Source organism: Lepidothrix coronata, unplaced genomic scaffold (genome assembly GCF_001604755.1).
Source record: "Lepidothrix coronata isolate B3197 unplaced genomic scaffold, Lepidothrix_coronata-1.0 Scaffold11, whole genome shotgun sequence".
In the NCBI taxonomy this organism is placed as follows: domain Eukaryota; kingdom Metazoa; phylum Chordata; class Aves; order Passeriformes; family Pipridae; genus Lepidothrix; species Lepidothrix coronata.
In genome coordinates, this window is record NW_016690191.1 from 7,801,971 (window position 1) to 7,815,888 (window position 13,918).

Below are 13,918 nucleotides of genomic sequence, written 5' to 3' on the forward strand. Positions count from 1 at the left end.
AGATGCTATAGAATTGAAGTCTACTGTGTGTGTCACTTCATTCAGTCTTGGACACAGCTAGAGTGCTGAGCTCTGGATGCTGAAGAGGAATGTGAATTGGTTAGTGAGCCAATAAACACATCTTGCCACAAACAGAAATGTGAACAGAGACTTCCTGAGATCGGAGAATAGCAATGCTCTGCTCAAGAAAAGACCAGTGAAATTCTGGTTTAATTTCTGTGCAAGACTAGTAGAGAATACAGAATATCACCTTTGTCTGTACTCACTCACTGTACTGAAAAGGTACCGTGTGTTACCCTCTGGGGCACAGAGCTGCTGATGTGTACATTGAAGTTCTACTGACTAATTACAGTTAAAGTGGGTTAGAGAGTTGTCACACCATAGGATGACTTTAACTGACTAGGTATCTGTTTAAAATTGGTTTCTTCAAGGTGGACTGGATGAGGCTTTGTATAATGTAATAGCCATGGCCCGGGAACAAGAGATTCCGTTTGTCTTTGCTCTCGGCCGCAAAGCCCTTGGCCGTTGTGTGAACAAGCTGGTCCCTGTCAGTGTTGTGGGCATCTTCAACTACTCAGGTGCTGAGGTGAGTAACTCCAATCACATAGATGTCTGGAGTAAATAATTATGTTCCTTGTAGTAAAGAATTAGAGCACACCTAAATAAAATAAAATAAAATATTGATAATAGCCCTGACCTCGTTAGGGTGTGTTTTTCTTTGAAATTCAGTTTTTATAGTACTGAAAGGCTGTGCTTTTGGTCACAACATCTCTGTAGCTTTCAAATAGACTTAAATGTTGTCTGAAGTTCTCTGGAAGGCATAAGATACTGGTTTTTCTGTCATCTTAAAGTATGTCCACCTCCTCAAAGTTGAGGGAACATGGAGTGGTGGTTTTATTATTTAATACAGAGGAAAACTAACTTTTAGTTGAAGTTCAGGTATTTGGTGTTAATAGTCTTGAGGCTCACTATCTGGTATACCTTTGACTAAAAAGAGTAATTTAAAGTGAACTGCCCTTTGTTCTTAGGACCTGTTTAATAAGCTGGTATCCCTGACTGAAGAGGCCAGGAAAGCCTACAGAGACATGGTGGCTGCCATGGAACAGGAACAGGCAGAAGAAGCCCTGAAGAATGTTAAGAAGGCACCACATCACATGGGTCATTCTCGTAACCCCTCTGCAGCAAGTGCTATCTCATTCTGCAGTGTTATTTCTGAACCCATATCTGAGGTGAATGAGAAAGAATATGGTAAGTATGTTAAAACTTTCTTTTGTAACAAGAAGGTGGAGTTTTCCAAATGCTGTTTATTGTGAAATGTAGCTAAAAATGCAATATTTCCTACTAATTTACAGTATTATACAATTTTCAGGGATGAGAGAAAATTGGTTAGTCTTCAGTTAGCTTCCTAAGTAATTTTTTTCTCTGAACTATACAGAAAATAATTTTAATTTCTAATCCTCAGAAGTATTGTAGCCATCTAACTCACATCAGTGGAGGTGGCTTCTCCAGTTTTACTGAACAGTTATAAAACTGGTACCCAACACAGAATTGATTATATGATTGAGGAAGAACTAAGGACAGAGTAGGAACTAAATTTCTGAGGTCTCTGAAGACAGGACATGTAGCTTAAATTTTTAAACTTGAGATGGTGGTGAATGTTTCTAGTGTGAGCAAAAGGCATGTTCATTAATTGGTTGCTTAAGACCAGGTGACAGGGAAAATAAAAGGAAGAATACTTGTTTGAAGTCAAAAGACTACTCTTTTTTAGTCTGAGAGTAAATTAAAGAGACTACTATCTTCTTAGTGAATTTTTTTTGTGGTATCTTAAATTCATTTCAGGTGTTAAACATTTTTAAGTAATCTTTAAATAGATGACTTAATATGGTGGCAATTTTCTGCTTTTAATTTATACTTGGGAGTAACCTCTTTGACTACACTCACTGTTACATTTGGAGTTGCCACAGTTTACACAGGAAACTGAGTGGCACAAATTTTCAACTTTGTAATGTTTGGTTTAGGGTACTGTAAAAATCCAAAGTTATTCACCACTCTTTCTGTAGTCTCTTCTCTTACCTCCTTTCTCTTTTTTCTGATAGAAATTTTTCTAGCAAGCATAGAATAATATTAAAATTATTAGCTCCCGTTGCTATTTAAACAATGGAATGCTCAGGAGAAATACTTTTATATACAAGGAATTAATGTTTCGTACTTAAACTTCTTTTGAAACTTTTAGAAACAAACTGGAGAAATATGGTGGAAACATCTGATGGGTTAGAGACCTCTGAAAATGAGAGAGAATCCTCGTGCAAGACTGCAGCACCAGAAAAAGCTGGTAATGGTCCAGTGGAAAAAGCCACTCTTAATAAACAACCACCTCTGGCTACAACTGGCACTACCTCAGCAACAAATCATGGAAAATCCACACCAGGTGACAAAGATGAGGTGAAACCAGATGACAATCTGGAATGGGCCTCACAGCAGAGCACAGAAACAGGATCACTGGATGGCAGCTGCCGGGATCTCTTGAATTCCTCCATGACTAGTACCACCAGTACTCTTGTACCAGGAATGCTGGAAGAGGAGGAGGAGGAAGAAGATGAGGATGATGAGGATTATGCCCACGAACCAATTTCTGTAGAGGTTCAGCTCAACAGCAGAATTGAATCTTGGGTTTCAGAGACCCAGAGAACTATGGAGACGCTTCAGCTCGGGAAGACCCTGAGTGGTGCTGAAGAAGACAATGGAGAACAAAGTGAGGAGGAAGAAATAGAGACTTCTGAGCAGGCTGATCCCAGCACTGATGGGGAGGAATGGACAAATGATAAGCACGCAAGTAACACTCAACATAAACCCACCATCTGCAGTTCTTTGAACAAAGAACACACAGATTCCATCTACATGCCGTAAAAATAAGCAGGAACTCAGGAACTTTTTAGAAGTTACATTAAAACTAACCGTTGTAAAGGTTGCAGCCATTGTTTCATATGCTTCATCTCAACATTTTGCACTGTTAAAACATTTAATACGTGTATTTAATTCACAACAATATTTTTGTAGCTGTCTGTTACTTGTTTGATTTAAAAACTAGCTTAGCTCTTAATCAGCATCGATTTCCCAGATTAGAAAATTTGTGTGGAAAATTTGTAAGTATTCATTTGATCTTTTTTAAAAGAAAAAATCTTGTAACTAACCAGCTTTAAGCAAAATTCTTTATTTAGCTTGTTTTCAAACAGATAAGGTACATTAACACTGACAAATTACCAACGAGTCACATTGGTGGTGTGGTGTTAATGCCAGGCCTATCAGTGTATTTGGCTATGAGTTTCTGGTCCTATCTAGAAATAAAATTCAGCTTCTCTTTCAAGAAAAGCTAGAAAAAGCCATTTGCAGTCCTAGTGAGAATTAAATACTAGAGAAATTGTGTGTGATTCTTCTGCTAAGATAGATGCAGCTTTTTAGTTGATCTTGGTGAATGCATCGTTAAAAAGATGCTGATGGCTGAGATGGCTACAATAGGCTATAACAACTTTGATTCCAGAAAAAACTTTAAACCAGAGGGATATAATTAATGTTATGCAGTTTTTTTACAAGGTGGAAATACTGCATTAAAAAAAACCAGGAAAGACAACAACAATTCCCCATTCTCTCAGCAGTTGCTGTCTGCCAAACCACACGAAGTGACTCATTAACCATAATCCCTATCCAGGGCTTTTAGTAAACTGATGACTTCCTTTCTCTCTCCTGTCACTTACCTCAGGAATGCTGTTTTGCATATTGTATTCTGCATAACATTGCAAAAAGCAAGAATAATGCTTTTAACTGCAAGTGTGAATGATGTGGTGGCTCGGGGTATCAATGCGTTCCCCTGCATACCGTGACCCTGGCCAGGATGTATCTTAACAATTCTTGCTGAAAGTGTGGCCTCTTTGTCTGTTCTTGCTGTTGTAGCAGCTTTAGGAGTTGACCTCTGGAGTAGAAAAGGAAGTAGTTATTCTAGGAAAGGAGGAAGTGCCCTGTAGTATGGGGAGGTATTTCAGTGGTTTAGAGGTAAGAGACAAAAATATGCCCTCTTTGAAACATACCTGTTGCTAGAGAATTGTTCTGTGTTTTGTTCCTAATACTGAAGGGAAATGCATTAACTGATGAATTCATTTCAGACTGAGGATGGAGTGTGTCTAAACCTTGCATATCAGGAGTCTGTTTTCCATCTTTGTCTGGTATTGGCAAGGGATGTACTGAAACTGCCAGCAGCAGGAGCTTCACTGCCAGAGCAGCCAGAGAGTTACTCACACGAACAACACTGTCTTAGCAAACATATGTTTCTTTTAATTCCACTTCATTTTTCTTTGTCACTTGTATCAAAATGCGTGAAAGGCCTCTGGGTAGGCTGAAAACCACAGGAAATGGATATCTGAGTTAGGTGTTTAGGCCTCACTTAGGAACACGGGACCAACGTTCATAGCACTAGTTATGCTGGCATTTTAAGTTGCACTGGGAAAATAAGACTCCAGGTTTAGAAGTCATCCAGCCCTGGGTTTTTGGATGAGAATAATAGAAACTGTGTATTATGTAAATAATGCTTTGATAGCTATAGGCATAGCAAATGCTATGTAGATAAGCAGTGTAGAGCTGCTAGGACAACTGGCTGTTCTGTCAACGTTCTTAGTTCCTAAATGTAATCTTCCTAGATGTTAAACAGGTGTTTCATAGGAAAACAAAGACTAAGGAATGATGCCTCTTGAATGTTAAACCTTTTACTTGTCTGTATGACAGACTTCTACTGTCTGTAAGTTTTGAGAGTTTTTGCTTTAGGACATGACAGGTGTTTGAACTGCTGACAAGCAAAACTCGCCCTTGGATGTGTAGGCACAGCTCGGCACAGGTGAGATCAGTGCATACACTGAGGGCAAAACTTTGCCACAACATCAAAAAAACAAAGGTGTTTGTAGTTTCTCCTTTTGCTTTTTCAGTGCCAGTGATTCAAATAACTTTTGATCTTGAAGTATTAACATCAAAGGCGCATCTTTTTATATGTCTTTTCTGAACTTGGACTGTCATTTTAAAGTTTTCTGACATTTATATCAAAGAAGTCTTGTAATATTGAGCCCGCTATTTAACTGCAATTTTGCTACAGGTTTAATAGAGTTCTTGAAGGTGATACAGCACTTATAGTATCTCTCAATTTGCCAGCAAATAAGGAACCAGTCTCTTTTTAAAATGTGGCAGATCACCCTGAGGGGAGCAAACTGAAACTAAGTAAAGGAAACTGGGTTTAGTGCTTCCTTTTTGATAAGCTGGGAATGAGCAATAACTGTGAGAATGAAATTGCAATTCCTTTGGGAGTGATCCATTTGCATCTGAAATTAGGGAAGTTCCTTGCTACTTGAAGCACTTGAGGAGAGTATCTCACTGTGGTAATTTTGATGCTATTATCAACAGAATTTAAAAAGAAAGCATACAAATGTTTTACAATACCAAGATTTTTTTTTAAAAAGTAGCTGAACTTCTATTTCAGTATAAAAGTGTGCAGTTTATACAGGTTGTTACTGTCCCCATGAAAAGATGTTTCTGTAGTTATAGGTGTATAGATATTTTTGTTGTGAAAATGATTATTCGGGAAACAAATCTAATTTTCTTAAGGCATTGTTTATAGATTTCACCACTTTATCTGGTAAAATAAAAAAATGTATCTGTGGTAGGGGTAGAAATCTTTAAAACTGATAGAGGTGGCTATGTATACAACCTATTTATATAAATATTCTTAAGTATCTCTGTCAATAATAAAACATGGATTTCAAATATGTAAAAGGGAAAAATTCTAAAGAACTTCTGTCCTTAGTTGGACCAAGTAGCAGCGTCTTAGTAAGGTTAAGGCCTTGATCCTTCTAACACATGCTTCAGAGTGTTAGTGCCACTGGCTTGAACTGTGGCCTGTTTATCTGCTTAAGTTGTGTGCAGGTTGTTGTAGGATTGGAACTAAACAGTGACAGAGGGTATTGACCTGTGTTTTAAAAACTCATTATAGAAAATGTTCAGTAATGCACTTGTTAGTGTTCTTCTGGTAAAGATAGGAGGTGTCTTTATGCTCATTTGGGTGGGTGGGAGCTTACACAATGTGGTTCTGTCGAGTTCTTTAACACAAAGTTAAATTTTAATAATGTTACTTTAAATATGTATGTAAAAAGAGTATTATTGTTTGAAAAGCTGCTGTTTGCTGAAACTGTCATTAAGTATTTCCTGTGAAGTTGTGCCAACTAATAAAACCATCTATTGAGTTGATTTCAATGTCAGCCATTTAAAAATTAGACATGGCAATTTAACAGAACAAAAGCAAGCCATAGAAACCAGGACTGGGGGGTTTCTACTCCCCCTGCCACACACAGAATGTCTGACCCAAAACTTCCTCGCCAATGAATGGTAATGCTGAAAGTAGAAACCCAGTTGGCACAGCCCACCTTCTAAATGTTCATAATAGTTCATATAATTTACTTTTTAAATAGATTGTAATAAGAAAAGCTGTTTAATCTTAATGTCTTAAAATTTATAGTAATATTTAGGTTAAAGCAGTAGAAAAATCATTATAAAATACAATATGAAGGGTTTTGTTCCATTTCTCTTTTGCTGTATGAAGGATAACTGTTCTGTCTACCATACTTTTTGGAGTAATAACAGCTTTTTTGCACTATGTAAATACTAGTGGGGGATCCTTCCATAACTAATAAAAATGATTGTAGAAATTTATGGCTTTATTTGCTGTCATGTTCGTTTGGAAGCGCTGCCCTGGCCCTGCAGGTGCTGGGAAGGGTCCGTGTCACTCTGTCTGTGGCCACAGGGTGGAGGAGCCTTGTGGTGGCTCCACCTCTGGCTGTGGCACCTCCGGTCACCGACAGGGAATTGGGCACTGGAAGAGGGGCTGAAGCAAAAAGCAGGATGAGCAGAGGATTTTTCACAGGAATCCCAGGTCCCTGTTGTCACACACTATCTCAGTGATGACCAGAAAAATATATAGAAAAACCTACCCTTCTTCAGAGACCATGGGAGTGAACCAGGTTCAGAATATTGACTTGGAAATAACATTTTACTTAAGAGGAAATGAGCAAGAATAAGCACAGGTACCTCCAAGAACTGGGGTTTCTCACATGCTGCTACTGGATGAGAATTTCTGGTGACCTTCCCTTATTGATGGAGTGATGCATGAAGTCACCCCTGGAAAATAACACCAAGTTCTCAGCATGTTGTCCCCTATTCTCTAGTAACTGCTCACATTTCTGTGGCTCTGGTAACAGTGTCATTAAATGGTTTTGCAACTCCCACGTGTGAAGGTATTTGTAGCAACTCAGAAGGGATACAGCTTCATCCTGTAATTCTGAATTTTCTATTTATGTGCCTTAACTTCATGTTTCAGTTCTGTTATTGCAGTTGTCTCCTGGTGAAAGTGCTGCTGTTATTAACCTCACTTTTTAGGTGCTGTGACTTACTGTGAGAATTACTCCTCACATCTGGGTCCTGCATCTGCCCTCTCAACCTGATACGATTTTTGAAAAGCACAAAAAAGTGAGTGGCACAGTGTGACTTGTGCTATGGAAATGACAAAATTAATTACCCCAAACCCTTACAAACTGAATTTTCTTTCTCCCTCTTCATTTCTTCACTATTTAAAAAACATTAACCTTGAGCAAAGTTCTTTGCCTCTGTTGAGAAGGTTTTAAATGTTTTGTGCTCCTGCACACACAGAAGAAGTGGCAGAAGAAAAAACTAAAGTTCCTCCAAGCACAACCACTGCCTGTGCTCTGAGAGCCTGGGCTCTCCCACTATGGGATTATAGGGATACGGCTGGAAGCTTATCAATGTGTGTCTGTAGTGTGCAGAAAGACCACAGTCAGTCAAACTGCATTCTGCAACAACACTTACTTTTTGGATTTTTAGGATCACTGTGTGTAAAAGCTAGGGCTTTTTTAAAAAAAATAGATTGTTGTTGTTTGTTATTGTGGGTTTCTTTAAAGCACTATTGGACAGAATCAACAACCCCCTAAGGAGATGATGCAGCTGAAGACTGTTCAGCTTTTGGGGTCTTTTCTGAGTTGGCAGCAGCTCCAGTGTACTCAGAGCTGTAAATTCCAGTTTAATTCTGGAGCCGTTGAATTCCCTGGCACCTGGTGAGCTCCTGCAGGAGGGGATGTGTGGGTGGGTGCATGTCTGTCTGGGCACTGCTGAGAACGTCCAGCTATCGCCTGTGTTGTTTTCCAGGGATAGGGCTCTAATGAGTAAAAAGGAATTTAATAATCGTGTAACGCCAATAACAGATTTGTTCTTACTGCAGGAAAATGGGGGAGGGAGCAGGGAGTGAACCACGTGTCCCACAGTGACCTGGGCGGAGCTGTTTGTGCTTGGGCCCCCCTGGAGGCTGCGGCACCACTGACCCCTCCAGAAGTTCAGTCTGTGTTTGGAGGGAAAGTTAATATGTATCCACACCAAATTTAAAACAACCTTGTGCTCCTTCTACCGCTATAGCAGGTAGCTCATTTCTTGCAGAGTTATAGAACAACAATAAATGTTGTTGCTCAAAACTCGTGGGGGTTTATACAGTTTCCAAAGAAATTGTAATAACAGTCCTCCTGTTGGGTGACATCTCTTGGAAGGGAGATTTTTTTTTTTCTTGGGGGAATGAAAAAACCTAACCATTAGAACATTAAACTCCTTATAATGCCTTTCCTGCAAGGGAAGGCTGCATTTTTCAGGTGGATTCTGCCCCTGGGGGTACTATTTCAAGCTTCTGGGGTTTTGTTAGCTGCAGCTGAGATGGTAAGTGCCCCTTCTGCCAGCAATAGTCTCGAGGTACAGGTAAGCACTGGAGAGGTGAGGATGTTTGGCAAGAAAAGCTGTGAGTAGCAAGAACTGGAAGAAGCTCTTGTAAAGCCTTCCTTGTGGAAGAATGCTGACTGTACAGGAAGAGAACAAATTAACAAATAAAAGTAATTGGAAATGCCCCCATATCAAAGTTCCTTTCTGATTTTTTTCCAAGTTAAAGGCAACCAAGGACGGAAGCGGGAGATGCACGCCTAAGGAGACACTGGGAGAAGTTCAACCCTGTTTGTGGGATTTATTGTTTTCAAATATGTGCTAGTGGAATGCCCTACAAAAATACAACTTTAAGCTGAATTGAAGGAAGGATGTTCCCTGCCTGTTACCACATGGATACCAAGCCCCGTGATGCCACTAAAGCATGACTGCTTCCACCTTCCTTTGGAGGTGACAGTAGTTTAGTGTTGCTGTTGCTGAAATTTGTCTCATGTGGTGGCTAATTCTGCAGGGATGAAGCTTTAGGCTGAAATTTGTCTCCTGATATGGGGCTGTGCTTAAAGCTGGAGCCAGGCAATAGACACTTAATCTGCTGTTGCTTTCAACACTTTGCGGAACAAGACACAGTGAGTGATGCTGTGTTTTGCTCATGGGCTCTTGGCCTCCTTGCAGGCAGTGCTGAGCCAGGCCAGCAATGCTGCTGAATCCATCTTTGGGCTCTTAGGATGCAGATCTCCTTTCAGAAAGCAGTGGTTAGGGCAGCATGCTGTTTTCTGATGGCTTGCAGCTCCAATGTTTTCAGTATGTCCTTGAACCTGCAGAGGTTGGCACCATCCCCCTCACAGGTGGGACAGCTGTGGCACGAGAGCCCCACACTGTGCTCTCTTTCAGTGTTCAGCTCTTGCTGCTTTCCCTCACAGGTGCAAGGACTGGCTCTGGGCTGGTTCTTGGGCAACCTTCAGGTTCTGGATTTTGGGCTCTTGCAAAGGACTCTCCAGCTTGTTTCTCTTCCCCTGTGCTACAAGATTGTCCTGGTGGAAAAGGCAAAGCCCAGCAGTGCTTGAAGGAGGGGGTGGTGTCTTGCCAGGCAAAGAGGAGCTGAAAAGGGAGGTCATGGAGCACAACCAGCTAAGCCCTCTTGCACACCAGGCTGGTTCCTCCCGCTCCTGCTCAGCCACAAGGATGTGCTCTTTGCCCAGGTGGAACAGCCCTGTCTCCTGCTGCCTTGTCCCGGTGCGGTGCTGCGGTCACGGAGCTGCGGTTTTGGACAGAGCAATGTTGCTGTGAGTGGTTAAACTGGGCTGAGCTAAACACAGCACGGTACCCAAGAAGGGAAATTGCAACTTGACTTTCAGTCACCCTAGGACGTGTTTTCTGGGATTAGCACTTCAGAGCTAGAGTAGGAGAAGAGCAGTGATAGTCTAATCTCTGACTCTGCTTTTGTATCCAGCCTTTGTTCTCCTCAAACCTATTACCTTTGATCTCTGTTTTCAGCCCAAGCAAACCCTCTCTGACTCTCCTGAAAAGTAGGAGGGGCTGCAATTATCAAATACATCTGGTTTTATCTCCTTCAGAACAAGGGCTAGGAGATAAAACAGTGAGACTGATGCAATATGTGGGAAAATAACTTTCAATTGAAATAAAACAGTTTCTGTGCATGACTTTCACTATTTAAAATAAGCTGCTCCAGGGCTTCCCAGAGGTACCTGCCAGCACGTTGCTGGTTTCTGGATTTTCCTGCCGTTTTGCAACACTTTGCTGATTTCTGCCAGTGTCAGCCAGGCATGTCAATGAGGAAGGAAGGCGGACCAGCTCTGTGCACCTCAGCGTGAGTTAACTCTGCTGTTGCTATTTATACAGGGGAAAAAAATCCCCTGTTCATTCTGTATTCTAACAGAAAGGCTAAGTTGCAAGCAGCACAAAACAGCTTCCTCTGGGTTGCTGTGAGCCTGCACCTACTTTTCAGGTGTGCTCTGCACGGGGGCGGCAGCTCCTCTCCCCGTGCTGCCCCCACGCTCCCGGTGTGAGGCTGCCGAGCTGCTGCTCTCTATTAAATTGGTCCCCAACTCGCCTTGAGCTCTCCTGTCACCAGGCATGTGCACCTGTCCTGGCCCCGGTGCTGCACACAGAGGGTGAGGTGGTGGCATTAATTGCCTGCTGGAGCTGTGATCCCACAGCCCCAGATCTGAAATGGTGTTGCTCCCAAGGGTGCCTGGCACTGCTGCTTCCTGCCACCAAGGCTGCCAGTGGTGATGCTGGAGGTGTGGCTGCTGCCATCTCTCCTCCTTCTCTGCAGCAATTTTAGAAGGGTGTTGGAAGTGGCTGTAGCTGGTTAACTGCTCCTGTGGAATGGTACTGCCCCATCAGTGTGGTTGCACCTGCCAAAACTGCTGTCCCCTGTGACCATAAGTGATTGGGGGCTGCTCCTATCAGCTTTTTATACAGCATATTTGAGGCTGAAAGGCTGTTTGGGGCTGTAAACAGGGTGTGATGGAAGGTTTGGGTGTGATGGGGCCAGTAACAGTGATTGAGGGAGGTTTCAGCTCATAACTGTGCACCAGAAGGGCATTCCCATGTACCTGAGAAAACATAAACCATCACATGTCAACAGGCATGGTAGGGGCAAAGTGACTTTTCCCTGTGTCTTGCTGAGGCAGCAGCAGGTGGGTGGGTGGAGCTGGGGCAGCTCCCTGGGCCCTGAGTACTGTGGGCAACCAGGAACTTGAGCTGTGAGCAAGAAACACAAGCTCCTTTTAGGCAGCATACAAGGCTGTGGGCTCAGTTTCACCAGTGCTTAAAGGAGCTTTGTTCTCTGTGCTGGTTAGAGGGCTGATTTCCCAGTATCTTAAACAGAAATCTTGTTTTTAGCCTTGAGAAAAAAGCTTTTTAATTTACAAAGGCATGGTATTTTTCTTTTCCCTCCTCTCCGTCCCCACAATAGCTACTATTCCTTGGACAATGCCCCTCTTTGCATCATTGTCCAAGAGGGTTCTGCTCTCGAGCTTGTATTTCTTGATCGTTGCTGAAAACAGAGCTTGTCACAATTGCATTTTTCTCTGGAACTTGCAGTGAAACACCAGCTATTCCTCACCTCCCACACTGCAATCACACTTGCTGGTGCCTGTGAGCAGAGATGTGGAGATGAAGCACCGGCCTCCCTCGCCTCTCTGGAGAAGCCCCCCCGAGCACCCAGGGGGACAACAACACTTTGACCACGGGGCAGCAGGTGCTGGTGCCATGCAGAGCTTGAGACACAGCTGGTGGGTGATTAGTGAAGGACAGGCTGCTGCATTATTATTTCTTTTTCTTGAGAATGTCCCCTTTCCCCACACAGGTTTGAAGCCTGTCCCATGAACCCTTTTCACCTGCCAGCTCTGTTAGCTGCAGTAGGACACAGAGGGGCTGCATCTCCTGTAGGGCCAGTCTATTTTCTCACTCACACAGGTTAGGAAGGCTCAAATTGCCTCCTGAGGAAGAAGCAGCTGGTGAAGGACATGAGGACCGCCATGAGCCAGAGACAGCCCATGGCCATGAACTAGTCTGACCCGAGCTAAGGCATAGGGGAGTGTCCTGGTCACCAAGTCACCCTTTCCTGGTGCCCTCATCTATGCCAAGGGACTGCTGTAAGGCAGGAAGACCCTTGTTGTGTGCTCAGAGAAAAGGTAGGAAGGACGGCAAGGCTGATCTTGCAGGAAGAGGAGATTTGGTTTGTCTGTTTGCATGTTTTTCATGGCAGTGAAAACAGAAATCGGGATGGTCCCCCAAGAGTGGGGCATCAGCATCTCCCTCTGCACTGGTCCTTGTTGTCCCCTTCATGGGAAGCACAGCTGGCACTTCCCTCCAGGCCTTCCTCCTCACCACTGCTGGCTCCATGGCCTCTCCATCCCAGGGATTTTTTCCAGCCATGTTGATGTCATGTTCCAGTGTGGTGTCAAAATGAAAGTTAAGAAAGAAGAATATTCATGCTAAGAGAGTTTCTGTGCTTTATGTACAATCAATAGTGCTGCTAATCATTTCTGAACATTTTCTATCCTTTTGTGCTCAAAGCTATGATTAAAGCTCCATGAGAAATTAGTCACTCTTTGTAACTTGTGGCTGGTCCAGGTTTTGCCTTTGGGTTTGATTTTGTGAACATTCCCCCAAAAGGGATGATTCAAAAGCAGCTACTTCCTCTTTGAGCCACGTTTCACTAACAGTCTGGACCAGATTTTTTCCCCTACTTTATTGCAGCAACTATTGCATCTTTAGGATTAATGCCACCTTTTATATCAGAGAAAAAAAATGGCATGGCTATGTTGTGCTCTATCTCTCCAGCCTCTGGCTGTGATTTTCTCCTTCTGTCACAGGCAGGGCACTGGGCAGCACAGCCTCTCTTCATGCACCAGCAGCTGATTCACAGCTCTGAACGCCGGGAGAGAATGAGGCCGGTACCACTGTGAGCGTGAAAATCACCACTGAAAATCTAGCGAGAGAAAAGGCCTCAGCTCATGTGGGAAGCGAGGCCCTCGTGCCGGTTTTCCCCTCCGGGCCCGACCCCCATGGTGCTGTGTTTCTCTTCCCACCGCGCTGCCCCAGGTGTGGAAGTCCTACACGGAGCCGAGGTAACGTGCTGAGGGCCCTGACATTTCCAGGGCGTAAAATAAACCCCGCTCGCCGGAGCTACAAGCGGTGCCTGAGAGGGGCTTCCCCCCGGGGCAGGAGCTGAGCTGCCGAGCAGGGAGCGCTGGGACGAGCCTGCCCTCTCCTTGGGGCCGAGTGGGCAGCGCGGGGGACGCCGCAGCCCCGGCTCGGGCTGAGCCGCAGCTCTTGGCCCCGCCAGTGCCGCCGGCGGAGGAGGACCGGCCGCAGAAAGCGGATTTTGGGGGATTTTGGGCGCCACCGGAGGGTCCCTCGCGCCCCCTCTCCCCCCCCTCCCCGCGCGCCGAGGGCGCGTGAGCCGGCGGCGGGCGCTGATTGGCTGCGAGGCGCCCCCCGGGGGCCGCCGGGCCGCGGCCGCGCGCAGAGCGCCATTCACGGCGCTGCCCGCCCGCACGCGCCCAGCCCATTCACAAAAAACTTCATTCATAAAACCGGCGGCGGCGGCTGCGGCGGGGCCGGCCCGGGCGCTGCGGGGAACGGC

At 44.1% G+C, this 13,918-nt stretch overlaps 1 protein-coding gene across 1 annotated transcript in view; it reads left to right on the plus strand.

The window, feature by feature from the left end:
* SECISBP2L (SECIS binding protein 2 like) overlaps window positions 1-6,741 on the plus strand; it is a 29,499-nt gene extending 22,758 nt beyond the window's left edge. The window contains exons 16-18 of the mRNA XM_017805051.1: window positions 432-586; window positions 1,029-1,248; window positions 2,234-6,741. Coding sequence (XP_017660540.1) covers window positions 432-586; window positions 1,029-1,248; window positions 2,234-2,907 — 1,049 coding nt within the window. The 3' untranslated portion in view covers window positions 2,908-6,741. The remainder of the gene's footprint in view (window positions 1-431; window positions 587-1,028; window positions 1,249-2,233) is intronic.
* The last annotated feature ends 7,177 nt before the right edge of the window (window positions 6,742-13,918 follow it).